Source organism: Vigna unguiculata, chromosome 8 (assembly GCF_037176805.1).
Source record: "Vigna unguiculata cultivar grain cowpea cultivar isolate G323 ecotype 2 chromosome 8, ASM3717680v1, whole genome shotgun sequence".
NCBI classification, from domain to species: Eukaryota; Viridiplantae; Streptophyta; class Magnoliopsida; order Fabales; family Fabaceae; genus Vigna; species Vigna unguiculata.
In genome coordinates this window covers 23,200,210-23,217,558 of record NC_140799.1, presented here as the reverse complement: position 1 = coordinate 23,217,558, position 17,349 = coordinate 23,200,210, and the positions used below count along the sequence as shown (strand labels likewise).

Genomic DNA, 17,349 nt, shown 5'->3' with positions numbered 1-17,349 from the left:
AAGTGCTAACGTGGACAATTTAAAACTAAATTAAAATTTAAAAGAAAAATGCCACTACTCATATCACGTAAAGTGGTAAAATAAATGTGTCATCCTATCGTTTTTCTTTTTAAAATGTGTTTTAATTTGACCATGTCTGGAAGTGTAGCATTGATAATGTTAACTCTATATTATATGTTAGTATTTGATTCTTTTGTGTTTATTTTCTTTTACTTTTTAAAAATACAACGATCACATGTGAAATTAAGACACGACCACATTTTAGCTTATTTATTGTTTTTTTTTAAATATTTCTTTAAACTTTTCTAGAAAAAACCTGTAACGTAATTTTCAAACAATCGGATTCATAAAGACAACTTAGAAATTGGAAACTCAATTAAGATTTGTTAACAAAAATGGAACCTTCTTGTGTAATTAAACCTAAATAAAAATAAATAAAAATTGCGGTGTACATCGTTTAATTTCACTAATTTCAGTTAAAAATTACATTTCTTTCTAAATTACTACTATTATCATCTCTCACTGTCATTAGATAGAAACGCCGTAGTTTTTGGAGAATAATATCATTAAAGAAAATGGGATTACTTATGTTTAAATTTACCATATATACAGTTTTGTTTATATTTAAATTCAACGATAAAATAAAAAATATTAGAATCAATTGGAAAAAAGAGTGAGAATAATGGGTCACTAAAAAATCCTTTGTGTTAAAGTAGTTATTTTTCTTAATATATGAAACAAAAACCTTAAACATGGATTAAGTGAAGAGTGTATCAGTAATGGTGCATGGGCGGGAACAAGAACAACTCAAGTTCAAATCAGTAGTAGTACATTAAAAATGAAACAAAAGACCTTTTCCTTAGAAAGCTGAAAAAGTTGTTTGTGGTCTAACACACAAACACACACAGTGTCACACTCCCCCACTCACTAGTACACACCCACCTTTGAATTTCACAGCTCTGACGCATTTACAATCACGTGGCCCTCAAACTTTAATATTCCAAGATAAACGTAAAAGGTAAGTAATAATAAAACAAGAAGAAGGACCTCCATTCATTACCTGTTACTTCCCCCACAGTGGTAGCTATGACAAATTGTTAACGTTTACTGTTACTGATACCCTACAGAGTTTTAGCCTACCTTTTTCTTTATTGATACTAAACTTTCTTATTGGTTTCATTTAACGCCTTTGTTCCTTGCTTCTTCACTTTTTAATCCCCACTCTCAACTCTCAGCCATTCTTTTGCCTCCATTTATTGTTGGGTTGGTTCACTTGGCCTTTCTGGTCAAAGGTATTTGATCTATTTTGTTTTTTTCTTGCTTGAAGTCTTTTTTATTTTTAAATTATTTTCTTTCAGTGACTTTTGGGACTGTTTGAGGCATTTTTAGTTCAATGGCTGAAACGGGTAGTTTATATTTCTGGGTTTTTATTTTTTTTCCGTCTATGAATTGGGTTATATATGTCTTTTAACCGGTTTTGTGCTTCCGGCTACTGTTTTATCATCACGGGTTAGTAAATGTGCTGCAGAATGTTCTGTAGTTGTTGGATTTTAAATTTCAATAGTGTCGGGGAAAAATGAGTCTCAAAGATGTTCCTAGAATTTTGTGGGACTTAGCTTATGATTGGAGCTAAAAGATTTCATCTTTTAGTTTGGGTTTTGTGTTTATGGGCAACTTCGAGGAGAATATTAAGCAGAGTTTTTTCTCTTATCTCTTTTTTTTTTTTTTTTTTTTAAATTTGTTACTTATCAAATTGGAAGCTTCTTTTCTGGGTTTCTGCTTTCTGAATGTTTGCCCGTTGGAGCATCTTTGTTCATGTTTTTTCTTCATCACAAAATTGTCAATTTGAACTTGATTTTAGGTGGGTTTTGAACCAGGTTCTGAAAATTTAGGTTATTTGTGCAGATGAATGCGCTGCATTTTTGAAGCTAATATTGGATTGTTAGACCCAATGATGGATAAGAAGAGATGGCTTTGGAAGAGGAAGTCTTCTGAGAAGAGCCCTGGTGAAACTGAAAGTTCAGGATCTGTTTCTTCTCATTCCGGGAGGTATTCAGATGAACAGGTATGATGAACAATCTGGAATAGTATCCAAATGGGGTACCTAATCTGATACGCCTTTAGCATTTGGTTTCGTCTCAAAATATTTGGATTCACTTTATCATCTCACAGACACTATTCAGAAGATTTGAATTAGAATTTTACTCCCCTTTTTGGTGATGAACCAGAAGATTCCTTACTTGTACGAAGTTTGTTATTCACTTGCACTTGCACATCCACACTTGCATACCAGCATTAACAGTACAATCCATCAATACAAACACAGTCTTAGTGTCAAGCTAAGATTGTTCCTCTGGTTGAGCTCTTTCTTCTCTTCTGATGTTCCGCTGAGACGAATATACATACAAGAATTGTTCTTATAATCACTAAATATAAATATTTATGCTTCATACGCTTCATTTTTAATCTTGTGTTGTTGATATAACTTTTGGAAATTGTGACAAAAGACTGAAAATGTCATCTTGAGTTGACAGGTTCTTTTAATAAAAGTAGGTTCCTCAACTAATTATTCACCCTAGATTCTTAGGGCAGAATCAAGCTGTCCGTCCTTTTGGTCTGTCTCCAATGTTAAAAAATAATTAGATTTCTGGTTCTGTTTATACATAACTCATTGATTATTCAAGTTTTATGTAGTATTACAAAATTAAGTTCACATTTTTTTACAGCCTGTACTTAGCATCTGTTCCAAAAAGGAATCCAATTTGGTAGATGTTTAGTGCATTCGAGAATGTATTTGATATCATATTTTTTGTGCCTTCTCCTGGAAATTGGCTTCTGATCCCGGTAGTTTTAGCATAATGTCCATGTCTGAATGAAGTTTACCATCAATTTCATACTTTCTTTTCTGACGAGTCTAGTACTTTTGTATCTTTTGACACTTTAAATTAGGAGGCACTGAAGGAATCTCCTAGTAGAAGCAATCATTCACCTGATGTCACATCAAAAGCTACTGTCTATGCCGAAGCAGTTGACTATTGTTCATTTATCAATGAACAATTGCCTGAAGAAGTCACCTCTAAAACTGTACCAGCTACTGGCATTGCAAGTGATGATTCATCAGAGAAAGACGAAAATGGAGAAAATGAAAACATAAAAGATGTAAAGGAAGATGTTCTAAATGATGGGTTGAGGAACATGTCGGAGAAGCTATCTGCTGCCCTAGTGAATGTCAACGCCAAAGAAGACTATGCCAAAGTTGCTGAAGAAGCTATTGCAGGTACATTCCTCTGTTTCTTCCTGTAATTTTTCACAAAAACACTGTTGGTTATATACCTTAGTTCTTGATTATACATACCGTCTTCAATATGCATTGATCTTGTCCGGCTTGTGCTTACAAAACAATACATCATCTGAATGTTGAACAAGTAAACCACCCGTAAGTTCCTTATTAGGTAGGGTTTATAGAAATTGAAAGTTAATTGCATCTGAATCATCTCAATAGTACTTTAGATCAAGAGGCTTACATGTGATCTATCAGAACGTTTACATGCTGACATTGGCATGATAATTATCTCCGGGTATGATTCTTTGGTATATGTATTTTCCTTCTTTTTCTCTTTCTCCCACTTTTGGGTTGTCTACTAATTGGACCACATTTTCATTAATTTAGGCTGGGAAAAGGCTGAAAAAGAAGTGGCAGTTTTGAAGAAGCAACTTGACACAGCCATTCTCAGGAATTCATTTTTGGAAGATCGAGTCACTCATCTAGATGGAGCACTTAAGGAGTGTGTTAGGCAGCTAAGCCAGACGATAGAAGAGCAGGAAGAGAGTATTTATGATGCTGTTGCAAAAAAGACACAGGAATTGGAATCAGCCAAAATTAAACTTGAGAGCAAACTCACCGAGCTTCAAAAAAAATTAGATGCTTCAGAGGCCAGGTCTTCAATTGACTTTGATATGTATAGAAAGGTAGAATATTTGGAGAAAGAGAACATGACTCTCAAGCATGAGATTTTTGTTCAATCAGAAGAGCTGGAAATCAGGACAATTGAGAGGGATCTAAGCACTCAAGCTGCTGAGACAGCTAGCAAGCAGCATTTGGAAAGCATCAAGAAAGTAGCCAAGCTTGAAGCTGAATGCCGGAGATTGAGGAGTGTGGCTTCTAAAGCTTCATTAGTTAATGATCATAAATCCATTGTTCAGTCCTCATTCAGTGTTGAATCTCTAACAGATAGTCAATCAGACAGTGCAGAGCGGCATACTGCAGTGGAAATTGAAGGTCACAAGATGAATGGCTCAGAACCAAACAGGTTTGAGCCTAGTTGTTCTGACTCGTGGGCGTCTGCACTAATTGCTGAGCTTGATCAGTTCAAGAATGAAAAGTGCAGACAAACTCCATCCTGTTCTGTTAAACTTGATCTGATGGACGATTTTCTTGAAATGGAACGACTTGTTGCATTGCCTGAAACTAAGAAGGAAAGCTTGGTCCAAGAGTCAGTTGTTATCAATCAATCCATAAACAAAGAAAGCTCTCTCAGCGTAGACTTTGAGATCATGATTGAGCACATTGATGAGTTGAAAGAGAAATTAGAGAAGGTGGAAGCTGATAAAGCTGAACTACAGATAGCTTTGATGAAAAGTGAAGAAATTATTGAGGAGTCACAACTTCAGTTGAAGGAAGCAGGAGAGAAATTGGAGGAGTTGCAAAGAGAGCTAGAAAATGCCTACAACTCAAAGCAAAGGGTAGAAGATCACCTACTGGACATAGTGACTGAGGCTCAAACATTATCTGTGAAGGTTGAATTCTTAGAATCTGAGGTTGATAAGGAGAGGGCTGTCTCCGGTGAGATTGCAATGAAGTTTAGGGACTTGGAGGAAGAGTTAGAAAGAAAATCTGCAGAGGTTAACACATTAGAAGCAGAGCTTGATAAGAAGAAGGCTGTGTCAAATAAAATTGCCATGAAATGCAAGGACCTAGAGAAAGAGCTAGAAAATAAATCCGACAAGGTTGACTTGTTAGAAGCAGAGGTTGGTAAGGAAAGGGAGGAGTCAGATAAAATTGCAAAAAAGTTGAAGGGCATGGAGCAAGTGCTAGACAGCAAATCTGCAAAGGTTGACGTATTAGAAGCAGAAGTTGCTAAGCAGAAGGATGTGTCTGATAAAATTGCGAAAAAGTGTAAGGACCTGGAGGAAGTGGTAGAGAACAAATCTGCAAAGGTTGAGTTATTAGAAGCAGAAGTTGATAAAGAGAGGACTGTGTCAGATAAAATTTCATTGAGGTGTAAGGACTTGGAGGAGAAGCTAGAAAGCAAATCTGCAAAGGTTGATTTGTTAGAAGAAGAGGTTCATAAGGAGAGGACTACTTCAAAAGAAATTGCAATGAAGTGTAGGAAATTGGAGGATGAATTGCTCAGGTCAACTGCTAGCTCATATGGAGAAAAGAAGATTAAGCAGGTTGGTCATCATTAACATCTATATTAAATGTTTTATCATTCATCTTTTTACAAACTAGGAAGGACAAAATTTAGACAGTCCCACAGGCTTTTGGTGTGTTTGTCCAACAAAGATATTGAGGTAAAACTTCAATTCGAAAAGGAGAAATAACTAAAAGATCCTACATAGAAATGTATTTAACTTTTGTCCAAGGAATTGGTTATATATATACTTTCTCCAATTCATGTGATGGATGTGGTCTTGTCTATGCCAGGAGGACCTAGCACTGGCTGCAGGAAAGCTTGCTGAGTGCCAGAAAACAATAGCATCTTTGGGAAATCAGTTGAAATCCCTGGCTACACTAGAAGATTTCCTTATTGACACTGCAAGCATTCCTGCAAGTCCATCACTCATTGCTCAGGCTGGTGGGGAGATGTGGAAGTTGCATTCCAATGGCACATTTTCACCTAAAAGAGATTCCATTTCTTCAAGGTTGGCTGATGGTAGCTCTTGTTCACCCTTGAACAAAAATGAGGAGACCTCACCACTTTCATCATCTTCATCAACATCATCACCAGCTATGCCAAATCATGTCAGTTCTGAGAGGAGTAGAAATGGCTTTGCAAAATTTTTCTCTAGAACCAAGAGTGGAATCCGGCTACAAATATAGTGAGGATATAGTGAATTAACCTTAGCAGAAGTCATTATTTTCACTAGCTTTAAAACAGGCCTATCTTGTCATTCAAACAAAAGATTTGACAACATTCTATTAGCATCAATTGTACCATTTTTTTACCAATCTTGTGCAGGGTTTATGTCTTCTGACATTTGATTAAAAAGAATCATTTTTTTTGCTAAGCCGAGTCATAAGTTAGAATCAAGAGTTCTTGACCAATATCCCCTTCTACCCATAAAATCTAAGTTGAAATGATAAAAACATAGAATCATAATTTATGCATAAATTAAAAGTTATCTTTTTAAAGAAACTAAATATGAAAAACTTTCACAACATCATTTCTACATAAAGTGATTTTAGTTTATAAAAAACGTTGTTAAAATATTTTTCCTTATAAATGTTAGTAGATAGGTTAGATTTGTTAACTAATATAGTATATCTAAACAAATTGATGAATGAATATTTTATTGAATGGCAGCCAAGCCTTTAAATAACAACAGAAATACAATTGTAATTGACACAAACAAAATAATAGAATATAAAAATAAATCCCGTAACAGACTCAACGTAACAAACTCAACGTAACAGACTCAACAAATATATTTCAACAAACCCTCCCTTAAACTAATTGCACCCATGCACTTTGTTTAAAGTTGGAATTTCGCACACTCCAAGCAGTTTTCGAAATTTCAGAAAAGAATCCAATTTTAAAGGCTTGGTCATAATATCTGCAATTTGGTCCTGTGTTCCGCAATGAACTAGCTCAATGACTCCATCTCTTGTGAGATCTCTGAGGAAGTAAAACCTTACATCTATGTGTTTACTCCTTCCATGCATAATTAGGTTTTTGGACAATTTGATAGTTGAGCAATTATCACACATTATCAGAGTACTTTCTGTTTGATCCAATCCTAACTCCTTTAGGACCCTTCTCATCCAAATTGCTTAACAAGCACATCCAGCTGCTGCAATGAACTCAGCTTCTGTGGTGGAAAGTGTGACATATCCTGATGTACTTTTTCTATCCTCCACATCTCCAGCATAGTCATTATCAGTAAAACCCAATAGCTTCTCAGTTCCTCCTCTTTTATATAGAATCCCATAGTTTTCAGTACCCTTTAAATACCTAAGAATTCTCTTAGCCACTTTAGCATGCATTTTTGTTGGTTGAGTCATATACCTGCTAATTTAGCTGACCACAAACATCAAATCTGGTCGGGTGGTAGTGATGTACATCAAACTACCAACCATTTGTTTGAAATGAGTTTCATCAATTTTGACTCCCCTTTCATCTTTACATAAATTATTTCTTGGCACAATAGGATTGTTGACAGAATTACTTTCTTCCATGCCAAATCGCCTCAGAATTTCTCGAGCATATTTCTTTTGGTATATGTAAATCCCATTAGAACACTGCAACACTTCAATGCCTAAGAAAAATCTCATTTTTCCTAAATCTGTCATCTCAAACTGTTGTTGCATAGATTTCTTAAAATGATTCATCATAAGCTCATCATTTCCTGTGTATATAAGATCATCTGCATAAACACTGATAATAAGAATTTTACCTTCTTTGCTCCATTTGAAAAAGAGTGTTTGCTCATTTTGACTTTGCTGAAAACCTTCACTAACAAAATAAGACTCAATGCGGCTAAACCAAGCTCGTGGTGCTTGTTTTAGACCGTATAAAGCCTTATGGAGTTTATAAACCATATGTTCACTTCCTTTCTTCTCATATCCTTTTGGTTGAGCAACATACACGTCTTCCGTTAAGGTTCCATGTAGGAAAGTGGATTTGACATCAAATTGATAAATACTCCATCCTCGTTGTGCAACAATTGCTATTACCATTCTAATAGTATCCATCCGAGCTATAGGGGCAAAAACTTCATTGTAGTCAATACCATGCTTTTGTGAATACCCCTTAGCCATGAGGCGAGCTTTGAATTTATCCACTTCTCCATGTTCATTTACTTTGGTTTTGTATATCCATTTAACTCCAATCTTCTTTGCACCATTCGGTAACTCAACTAATTTCCAAGTATGGTTCTTCTCTATAGTTGTGATCTCATCTTCCATGGCTTGCCTCCATTTAGCACTTTTTACTGCATCCTCAAAACATATTGGATCTGCAGAATCTACCAAAGCCATATGCACGATATCTTCATCTTCTGACAGTCCTTCTCCTGACACATAATCTTCCATCCACCTTGGAGCATGTCTTATTCTTCCATCTTCATCTACAACATTTTGTGTTGTATCAAGTTGATCTGCAATCTGATCAGTCTCTTCAATTTTGTTCTCCTCAGTTGGGTTTGCATTAGTATGATCATATTCATAAAATTCGTTGTTTCCAGCTTCTGAATCTACTTGCAAGTTTTCTTTGGAGGCTGCATTCCAATCCTACTGTTTTTCTTCTTCAAAAATTACATCCCGACTTATTAAAACTTTTCTTGATGCATGATCATATAACTTGTACCCCTTTGATTCATCACTAACACCAAGGAGAACACATTTAACACTTTTACCTTCTAATTTGGTCCTCTTAGCATCTAGAATATGTGCATGTCCTACACATCCAAATACTCTAAAATGCTCAACAGAAGGTTTCTCACCACTCCACGCCTCCTCTGGTGCCATTCCTTTAACTGCCAATGTGGGGGATCGATTTAGAACATATGTTGTCCACTTCACAGCTTCAGGCCAAAACATTTTCGGAACTCCCTTGGCAGACAACATTGATCTGACTAGGTTCAACATCGTCCTATTTTTACACTCGGCCACTCCATTTTGTTGTGGAGTATAAGCTGTAGTTAATTGCCTCTTTATCCCATTCAATTTACAAAAATCATTGAACTCTGCTGAATTGAATTCTCCTTCTCTGTCTGTACGTAAACATTTGATAGCCAAACCACTTTCTTTCTCAACGAGCATTTTAAAACACTTGAAATGATGGAATGCTTCTGATTTTTCCAATAAAAAATATACCCAAGCTTTTCTAGAATAGTCATTTATAAAGCATAAGAAGTACCTTTTTTGACTATTGGATGCTGGTGTAATAGGACCGCAAATGTCTGCATGAATCAATTGTAATTTTTGGGTTGCTCTCCAATGACTTTGTTTAGGAATTGGCTCACGGTGTTGCTTCCCTTGAACACAATCAGTACACATAATTGTAGAGGTAGGCAGCAAAGGCAAGCCATGAACCATCTCGCTTTTCTGAAGCAATTGTAAACCCTGGTGGCTGAGATGAGCGTATCAGCAATGCCACAAATGAGGAAGTTCTTGTGTTGTGGTGTTGAAACATATTTCCGTTTTTTTTGAAATCCTTGCAGGTAATATAAACATCCTGTTTGGAGTCATCTTGATTTGTAAGATTAATCCTTTGTGAGGATGATATATATTACACCCTCCTGACTTAAACATGATGGTTAACCCTTTCTCTTGCAGCTAGCCAATACTCAATAGATTATTCTTGAGCTCAGGTACGTAAAAAACATCTTGTATCACATGAGTGACACCATTGACATTCAACTTCACATTTCCTTTGCAAAAAACGTTCATCTTCGTGTTGTTTCCAAGCTTTACTATATGTCTAAAAGATTCATCAATCTCATTGAAATTTGATTTATCTCCACACATGTGATTTGAGCATCTTGAATCGAGAAACCAAGCATCTTCCTTGCTTGTTTGATGTTGAGGAAGCCCAACGTGAGACATTAGCAATATTTCTTCTTCTTCGTCAAATTCTGCATAATTAACTTCCTTGTCCAATGAAGGACATTCATACTGGTAGTGACCTAGCTTGTGGCATTTAAAACATTCAATCGTTGCTCGATTGAAAATTTGCCTTCCTCTTCCTCTCCCACGTCCTCTTCCTCTTCCTCTTCCTCGTCCCCTTGTGCCAACATTATCTGAACGCATTGTCAATGCTTGTTCTTCTCCGCTTGATTTGATAAACTTTTGCTCATGAACAACTAGAGAGCTTTGTAGTTCATCAATAATAAGTTTGTCAATGTCCTTAGATTCCTCAATTGAGACAACAACATAATTGAATTTCTCAGTTAAGGTTTTAAGGATTTTTTCGGGTGGTAGTGACGTATATTTCAGTGGCAAGGTCCATTATTTGTTTAAAAAAGAAATGATTGGGGCGATGGAGAATCAAACTCTCGACCTCAGGATAACTCGAAGCTGAGATATACGCCCTAGCTAACTGCGGCACCACCCCATTTTGGTATTAATTTCACATTAATGATTAATTGTGTTTTTCAATTCAATATGTAAAAAATAAAATAAGTAGAATGTTCAAATGAATTAAAATTTAATAAATTCTTACAAGAATCTGTCATCGTAAAGTTAAGATTTAGAAATTTATGAGTTTTTACATTTATCTTATTTCAACTTCATTCATACGCTTTTATCAAAAAAAAAAAAAACTGATTCTTTTTATTACATCTATGCATTTTTTAGAAAATTTGACAAAATCATTGTTTCCCATCATACTCAGTTCAGCTATGCCAATAAGAATTCATCATTAAAGTAATTTAATTTTTAACTCCCTCAAACTATAAATATTAACAGAAACAAATTTTAAGAATGTTGTTGCTAAAAAATTGTTCGTACAACGTTTTAATTGCAGTAAAAAATCCACTTTTTAGAACGAAGTAATAAGACAACACGCCACTGTTCCACCTACTAAAATTGTACATCAAGGACATATGATCTGATTAGATAACTAAGTTCTCATTTTTTCGTTAGAGAATTATGTTTCGGTGTTAACAGACCCAAAAAATTTAATTAATTAAATAAATAAATAATTAATAAATATAAGTAGTGGGAGTCTTTATGACATTAAATGTTAATTATTATGATGTAGAATAATATTAGCTAAAGTAGTTGAGAATACTTGATTGTGTGGAGAAAATTTGGGTTTAAATCTTAAGCATGTCATTTATGTGTTATTTAATTGATTTTTATTTTAATAATAAAGTGTTTGATCATGATGAGTGATAATATGAGACAATCATTAAGACTTTGTTCGTTTAAGTTGCGAAACTGCGAAATTCTGGAAAATTACCCAAAACCGCCTGGCGGTCCTTCAAAGCTGCCAAACGACTCATCTTAATTCGTGTGCAATCCTGGGTTCCCATGAGCAACCCACTTTTCTGGTGACACGAGCCTATTTTGTCTCAATTATGATGTTTTGGGTTTTTCTGGTGTGATTCTGATCGGGGGGAGAAGTATCTTTAACTGTGAGTTTAATATTAGATGTATTTGTTTGTTAAATTGTGCAACAGGTTAAGAGAATTGAGTAAATAATGATATGGATATATTTTAGGGTTTGGAAAGGATTGGAATGTTGCCTCTAGGATTAAAGGATGCAGGAATTACCCTAAGGAAATTGGAATTTCATAATTAAATTAGTATTAGACCTCCTTGGCAGCCTGATTGATGGGTGGATCGTGAAAATACTTAGAGGGATGGATTTGATGGTTGTTGGGGTCTTCACAGGTGTTGGAAATTCTGGGAATTTCCCAGAATACTATGCATTGCCTAGCGGTACTGATGGAGCCGCTAGGCGCCAACACAGTTAATTCTACACTACGTGGTTGTGAAATGCAACGAGGGCCTGGGGACTCTATGGTGATATGTTACTTACACCAATGGAATTAGGAAATTTAGAGTAAGGGAAAAATGGAGAATAAAATACGTGGCAACTATTATGAATTAATATGTGATTGCATGATAATCGGGAGAAATTGTGATATTAATCATAGTATATAATAGTAATTAAACCAATAGTATGAAATGGATTGGCAATAGCACGAGAGTTAGGAGTTGGGGTATCTTGTGGGTGGCTGAGTTAGTCATGGTTCAATTCAAGTAGTAAAAATGTGGTACTATGTGGCAAGAGACTAAGAAAGAATGTAGTAGGGTTGAAATAGTGATGTAGTTATGTTTAGAAGGAAGAGGACAATGTGGATCAGTAATGAATAAAAATATGAGAATGACTACATGGAAATTTCATAGGTGACTCAATTAATGAATGGGTATGTGAAGATGAAGTCTGATAGTTGCTATTAGTGTGATAGTTAGTAATTAGGATTTGTGATGCGCTGGATGAGTGGCTATGTGAGCTGAGGGTGTGGGCAACTATACCTAAACCTAAACAAAAACCAGTACTGCGCAAGTACTTGTATGGCGCCTAACGACAATGTGGGAACCACCAAGCGATGGCTACAATTCCAGATGGCAACAAGAGCGTGTGACGCCTGGCGGTGAGGCTCGTCCCGCCAAGCGATACCTATAGAGGCTGTGTGTGCAGATGCTCTTGGCGCTTGGCGGCACGTGTCCCCCGCTAGGCAGTCTGGAAGTGAGTTTCACCTAGCGGCTCTAGAGCAACACCAAGCGATAATGTAAGGCAATGTTTATGATTTGTTTACTTTGGATGTGCATGGTCTAACAAGCTTTGGTGATACCTTAAAGGTCGGCTTGTCGGTGTGAGTGTGCGAGTTGTGGCTCGTACGGATGGGTCCAAATAGATTGTCCTCCTCAGTATTTAGCTGACGAGTTTGGTAGTCTTGGGACGTTACGAACTATGTTCGTATTGGGAACTCCACCTGGCGTTACGGAGTATGGTCCGTAGCAGGTTTCCCGCATGTGTTCTACAAGTTGTGGCTTGTAGGTATGGCAGCAAGACATCTTGAGATATTCATCTAAAGACGTAGATCATGGATGACATGGTGGTGGCCATGTGATATGGAATCAAAGGATGGTGTTTGTAAGACCCGTGAAATTTAATTAATTAAATAATTAATTAATTAATAAATGTGGGTAATGGGAGCCTTTATGGCATTTAATATTGATTGATGTGACGTGGAAAAGTACTAGCTCAAGTGGATGAGAGTACTTAGTCTCACATATAGCGTACTCATTATAATGGTGAGAGTAGCAAGAGGTCTGAAACTCATTAAGGGCTAACCTTGTGTGTGGGGATGAGACATTGTAACATTTAGCTCGGTAGAGCAGCTCGGTAGAGCAGGGAAGTCCACCACAAGTGCAATTCGGATGCCTAGTTTCTCTTTTGTTTTCTTTTGAACAATTGTATGGATAATATTTATACTCCAAGACCGTGCTATTATATTATTCTGTGTGACGCCTCCTTTAATTAGGGTTATTAATTAAATGGGGGGGTGTTATACCGTTCCTATAATTAACATTTGCAATAAAAAACGTTCCTATAATTAAAATTATTTTTACTAATAAAATTTAAATAAATCAATTAATTATTAGCACAAAAATTAAAAGAGAAATAAAATATTTATAATTAATAGTGAGAAAATATTATATTAAAAAAATGGAAATTTGGGATAAATGTTTTTCAATAATTAAAATTAATTTTATCTCTAAAATTTTAAAAAATAATTAATTAATTAACACAAAACTAAAAAGAAAAATATAATAATTAGTCATTAAAAAAATGGAAATTAGGATACATTCTTTCCTATAATTAAACTTATTTTCATCAATAAAATTTATATGAATAGTAAAAAATATTTTATAGTATAAAAGAAATAAAATTTGCAATGTTGTTATAATTAATTTTATTTTTACCAATAAAATTTAAATAAATTAATTAATTAACTATCACAAATATTAAAATAGTAATAAAATATATATAATTAATGGTGAAAAATATTTTATTTAAAAAAAATAAAATTTGGAATAAATAGTTTTCAATAATTAAAATTAATTTTATCTATAAAATTGAAATAAATAAATTAATTAACTAAAACAAAATTGAAAAAAATAATAATTCTTTTCCAAATTATTTTAATTTTATTAATATTAACTATTACTTTTTTATCAATAAAATTTAAATTAAATAATCAAATTATTTTAATTTTATTAATATTAACTATTACTTTTTTTATCAATAAAATTTAAATTAAATAATTAATTAACAAAAAAATTAAAAAAGTAACGAAATATCAACATTTCTAGAATTAAAATATGTAATAAACTTTCCTATAATTAAAATTATTTTGACCAATAAAATTTAAATAAATCAATAGTTAATTAGATCAAAAATTAAAAAAGTAATAAAATATTCATAATTAACTGTGAGAAAGTATAATATTGTAAAAAAGGAAATTTGAAATGAATGTTTTTCAATAAATAAAATTATTTGTAACAATATAATTTTGATTAATTAATTAATTAACATAAAATTTTAAAAAACTAATAAAATATAATAATTAGTGATTAATAAAAATAAGGGATAAATATGTTTTGATCTTTTAACTTTCAGTGAATTTTGAAATTAATCTATTTCAAAACTTTTGACCAATTTAGTCCTTTATTTTTTGAAATATGTGAATTTAGTTCTTTTAATCAAATTTTGTTAGGTTTATTTGATGTTTCGTATGCATTTCAGGATTGCATTTGAGTATTTTATACTGTTTAACACATTTTTGTTTTAATGTTAAGTCAAATACTATTATGAAATACGCTTGAAATGTCAAATAAACTTAACAAAATTTGATTAAAAAGATTAAATCCATGTATTTCGAAAGATAAAAGACTAAATTGGTCCAAAGTTGAAAACGCGGGCAAGGTGAACAAGATAGTGAGCATCTTAGATTAAAGGACTATGGTGAAGAAGCAATACTATAACTTGGCGTAGAGTTGGAGTTGTTGATCCCTTTGTGGTTTATTATGTGATGTTTTTTGTATAGTAGTGAAGATTGTAAATAGAGATATTTGAGTTTTTGATTTTTGGTTGGGGGAAATGAATATTTGATGATTTGTGTAGGTGAATGGTATTGGGATAAAGATGAATTTTTGTATTTTTTTATTTTTCTGGATTAAAATGTTTCTAGAGATGGTATGTGTTTCTGGAGATGGTTTGTGTCAATGATTTTGGTTTAAAACATAAGGCGAAGATGATAAAAATAAAGAATGGTGATGAAACTTCTTTGTTGAATTTTGTTTTGTAATTCTAAATGAGGAAATGAATTTTATGGTTATGTGATTTAATCTTTTTAGAATTTTGTTCTGAGATGAAAATAGAAATAAGATTGAAAGGAAACAAATCAATAAAAATCAATTCAGTGATCGGACATTAAAAATCTAAAATTCGAAAATAAAGCAAATATATATCAGTACAGGATTAAACAAATAATTATAATAAAAAAATTTGGACGGATTTTTGGATTTTATCGATGGATTTTTGTTGGTAATTACCGACGAAATTTATGATCTGTCGGTAAAATTTATCGATGATGATTTTATCGACAGAATTTTGACTCTCGATAGTCCATTGGTAAATTTGATTTACGAACAGATTTTAAACATTATCGATAGATTTTGGCCGTCGTTAATACCAATTTTTGTTGTAGTAACCCTTTTGTATAGTTTTTATAAGAGTTAATTTCTTAGAAATCAATTCCGTGTTCGTTGGGAGACGACTTTGGGTTACTTTACCCTTTCAATTTTGTTGACTACTATCTTAACAATACTAAGGTTGTTATAGATATGTAGTATTAATTTGATCACATCAACAACTGCGTTATCAAATTTGGTGTCATTGCTAGGGAACACTGTTATAATTTTTATCATTTTGATCAATGACTCTTTCGCTTGTGTGAGGTAGTGGAAATGAGTTCTCTTCGCCTATGTGAAATAGTGAAAGAGGATGGGTTCAAGTGCCGTATTCTCTCGCTTGTGCGAGGTAGTGGGAGGGGAAAGATGTTTCACCTTAATTCCAACTCGTTGTTGAGTATAGTGTTTGGTGTGCGATTCACCAAAGTTATTACTCATAAGTCCTTTAGGGGTAGGGGAGACAGATGCTGTGATGGCAGGACGACTCAAACCATTTGGTTGTAGGAAACTAGATGATGTGGTAGGAAACATGTGAAGGGAAACCAGTGCGTGGTTGTGATTGCTATGCTCAAGTATTTTACATAGATATGACGTTGAGTATTACTTGTAATGTTTCATTTCGCTAAATTTCGTTTATATATCATTATTTGTGGTTAGTTTACCTCTATTTGTTTATTTTTGTGTGTTTGTTATGTGTGTGACGATCATATGACGTGTGTTATATGAGAACAAGTAATAATGTAGATGCTTTTGATGTGGAGTACATTGACGAGAGGATGAGATGAACTTAAGATTTTATTATCTTTTATTAAGTTGTTTAAATGAAATATTAAAGTTGATGTAATTTTTTTTACTTGTCGTTGTTATTTAAAACTTTTTAGACAAATGATGTTTTGAACTATGAAATCGAAAAAAAATAAATTATAAGGTTTTACTTGAGTACGTTTTTCAAAATAATCCTTTTACAATAAATGTACATGATTTTCATCTTCCAAATAAATGTACACTTCATCGTTGACAAGTTGCCGTAAATTAGAGGCATAAGAGCTGCACACACTCGGATTCCAATTTGTTGAGCCTGAAGTACCATTGTCTTTGACTTGATGACTCCACAGTCTTAGCAAGGAAGAAAACAAATGCAAGAACCAATCCATATTGAAGGCTTGAATCCTCATTATTTCCCAATAAAAAAATTCACAAAATTTGTGATCAACAAGGACCTATATAAGAGGCACCTGTGTTAACACCTACAATACAAGTGTTAACAAAGCATAAAAAATTAGCATAACTGTTATATGAAGGACTTTGATTAAAAGTGCACCAAAACCAAAGAGGGACTTCCAAATCTTTCACCACCCTTACAGGCAAAGAGAGCACATCCACGAGAGAAGAGAAAACCCACCACAGTATGAGCACAAGAGGGAATCTTTTATTCTCCCTGACTTTGGTCCTCACTAATAAAAGGAAACCAGTGGCCAAAACCCAATTTGACAAGAATATTGCAGCTATCATCACACAGCCTAAAACCGAGAATGCTGAACAATCAATGAAGGCTAAACAAAGATAAGGAATTATAAAGCAAATGTAAATTAAAGAAAGTTCTTACAGAAGAGACTGGTTCTTATTTTTTGGTCTTTTAAACCTTTTGTCCGTTAATCTTTGCAACCATTTTCCATGATATTAGCAGCATCTAACATCCCAAAGACGTATTTCCCTTTACTTCGACAGCAAACTAACCAGATTAGCATGAGTATTAATTCCATCCTTGGAGCCATACTTGGGTCTTCTTTCAGCTTGAAAAGTGATAATGGGCCCCAAAGAAAATATTTGACTTGTGAATACAGTAGAGATAGAAA

The 17,349-nt window shown here is 33.9% G+C and overlaps 1 protein-coding gene across 2 annotated transcripts; it reads left to right on the top strand.

Moving 5' to 3' along the window:
- The first annotated feature begins 1,095 nt into the window (after nucleotides 1-1,095).
- LOC114194659 (filament-like plant protein) lies at nucleotides 1,096-6,232 on the top strand. Of its 2 annotated transcripts, none has more exons than XM_028085012.2 (5): nucleotides 1,096-1,292; nucleotides 1,906-2,065; nucleotides 2,950-3,277; nucleotides 3,671-5,454; nucleotides 5,708-6,232. In XM_028085012.2, the coding sequence occupies exons 2-5, from the start codon at nucleotides 1,910-1,912 to the stop codon at nucleotides 6,101-6,103; spliced, it is 2,664 nt and encodes an 887-aa protein (XP_027940813.2). In that variant the 5' UTR covers nucleotides 1,096-1,292; nucleotides 1,906-1,909; the 3' UTR covers nucleotides 6,104-6,232. The 2 variants fall into 2 exon arrangements, with proteins under 2 accessions (XP_027940813.2, XP_027940814.2); XM_028085013.2 differs by lacking the exon at nucleotides 1,096-1,292 and adding an exon at nucleotides 1,398-1,509.
- The last annotated feature ends 11,117 nt before the right edge of the window (nucleotides 6,233-17,349 follow it).

Excerpts from the sequence above, each read along its gene's own strand:
- LOC114194659 (XM_028085012.2), top strand. The coding sequence starts at position 1,910 with ATGCGCTGCATTTTTGAAGCTAATATTGGATTGTTAGACCCAATGATG. Across the intron at positions 3,278-3,670 it reads TGCTGAAGAAGCTATTGCAG|GCTGGGAAAAGGCTGAAAAA; the intron begins GTACATTCCTCT and ends TCATTAATTTAG. Across the intron at positions 5,455-5,707 it reads GAGAAAAGAAGATTAAGCAG|GAGGACCTAGCACTGGCTGC; the intron begins GTTGGTCATCAT and ends TGTCTATGCCAG.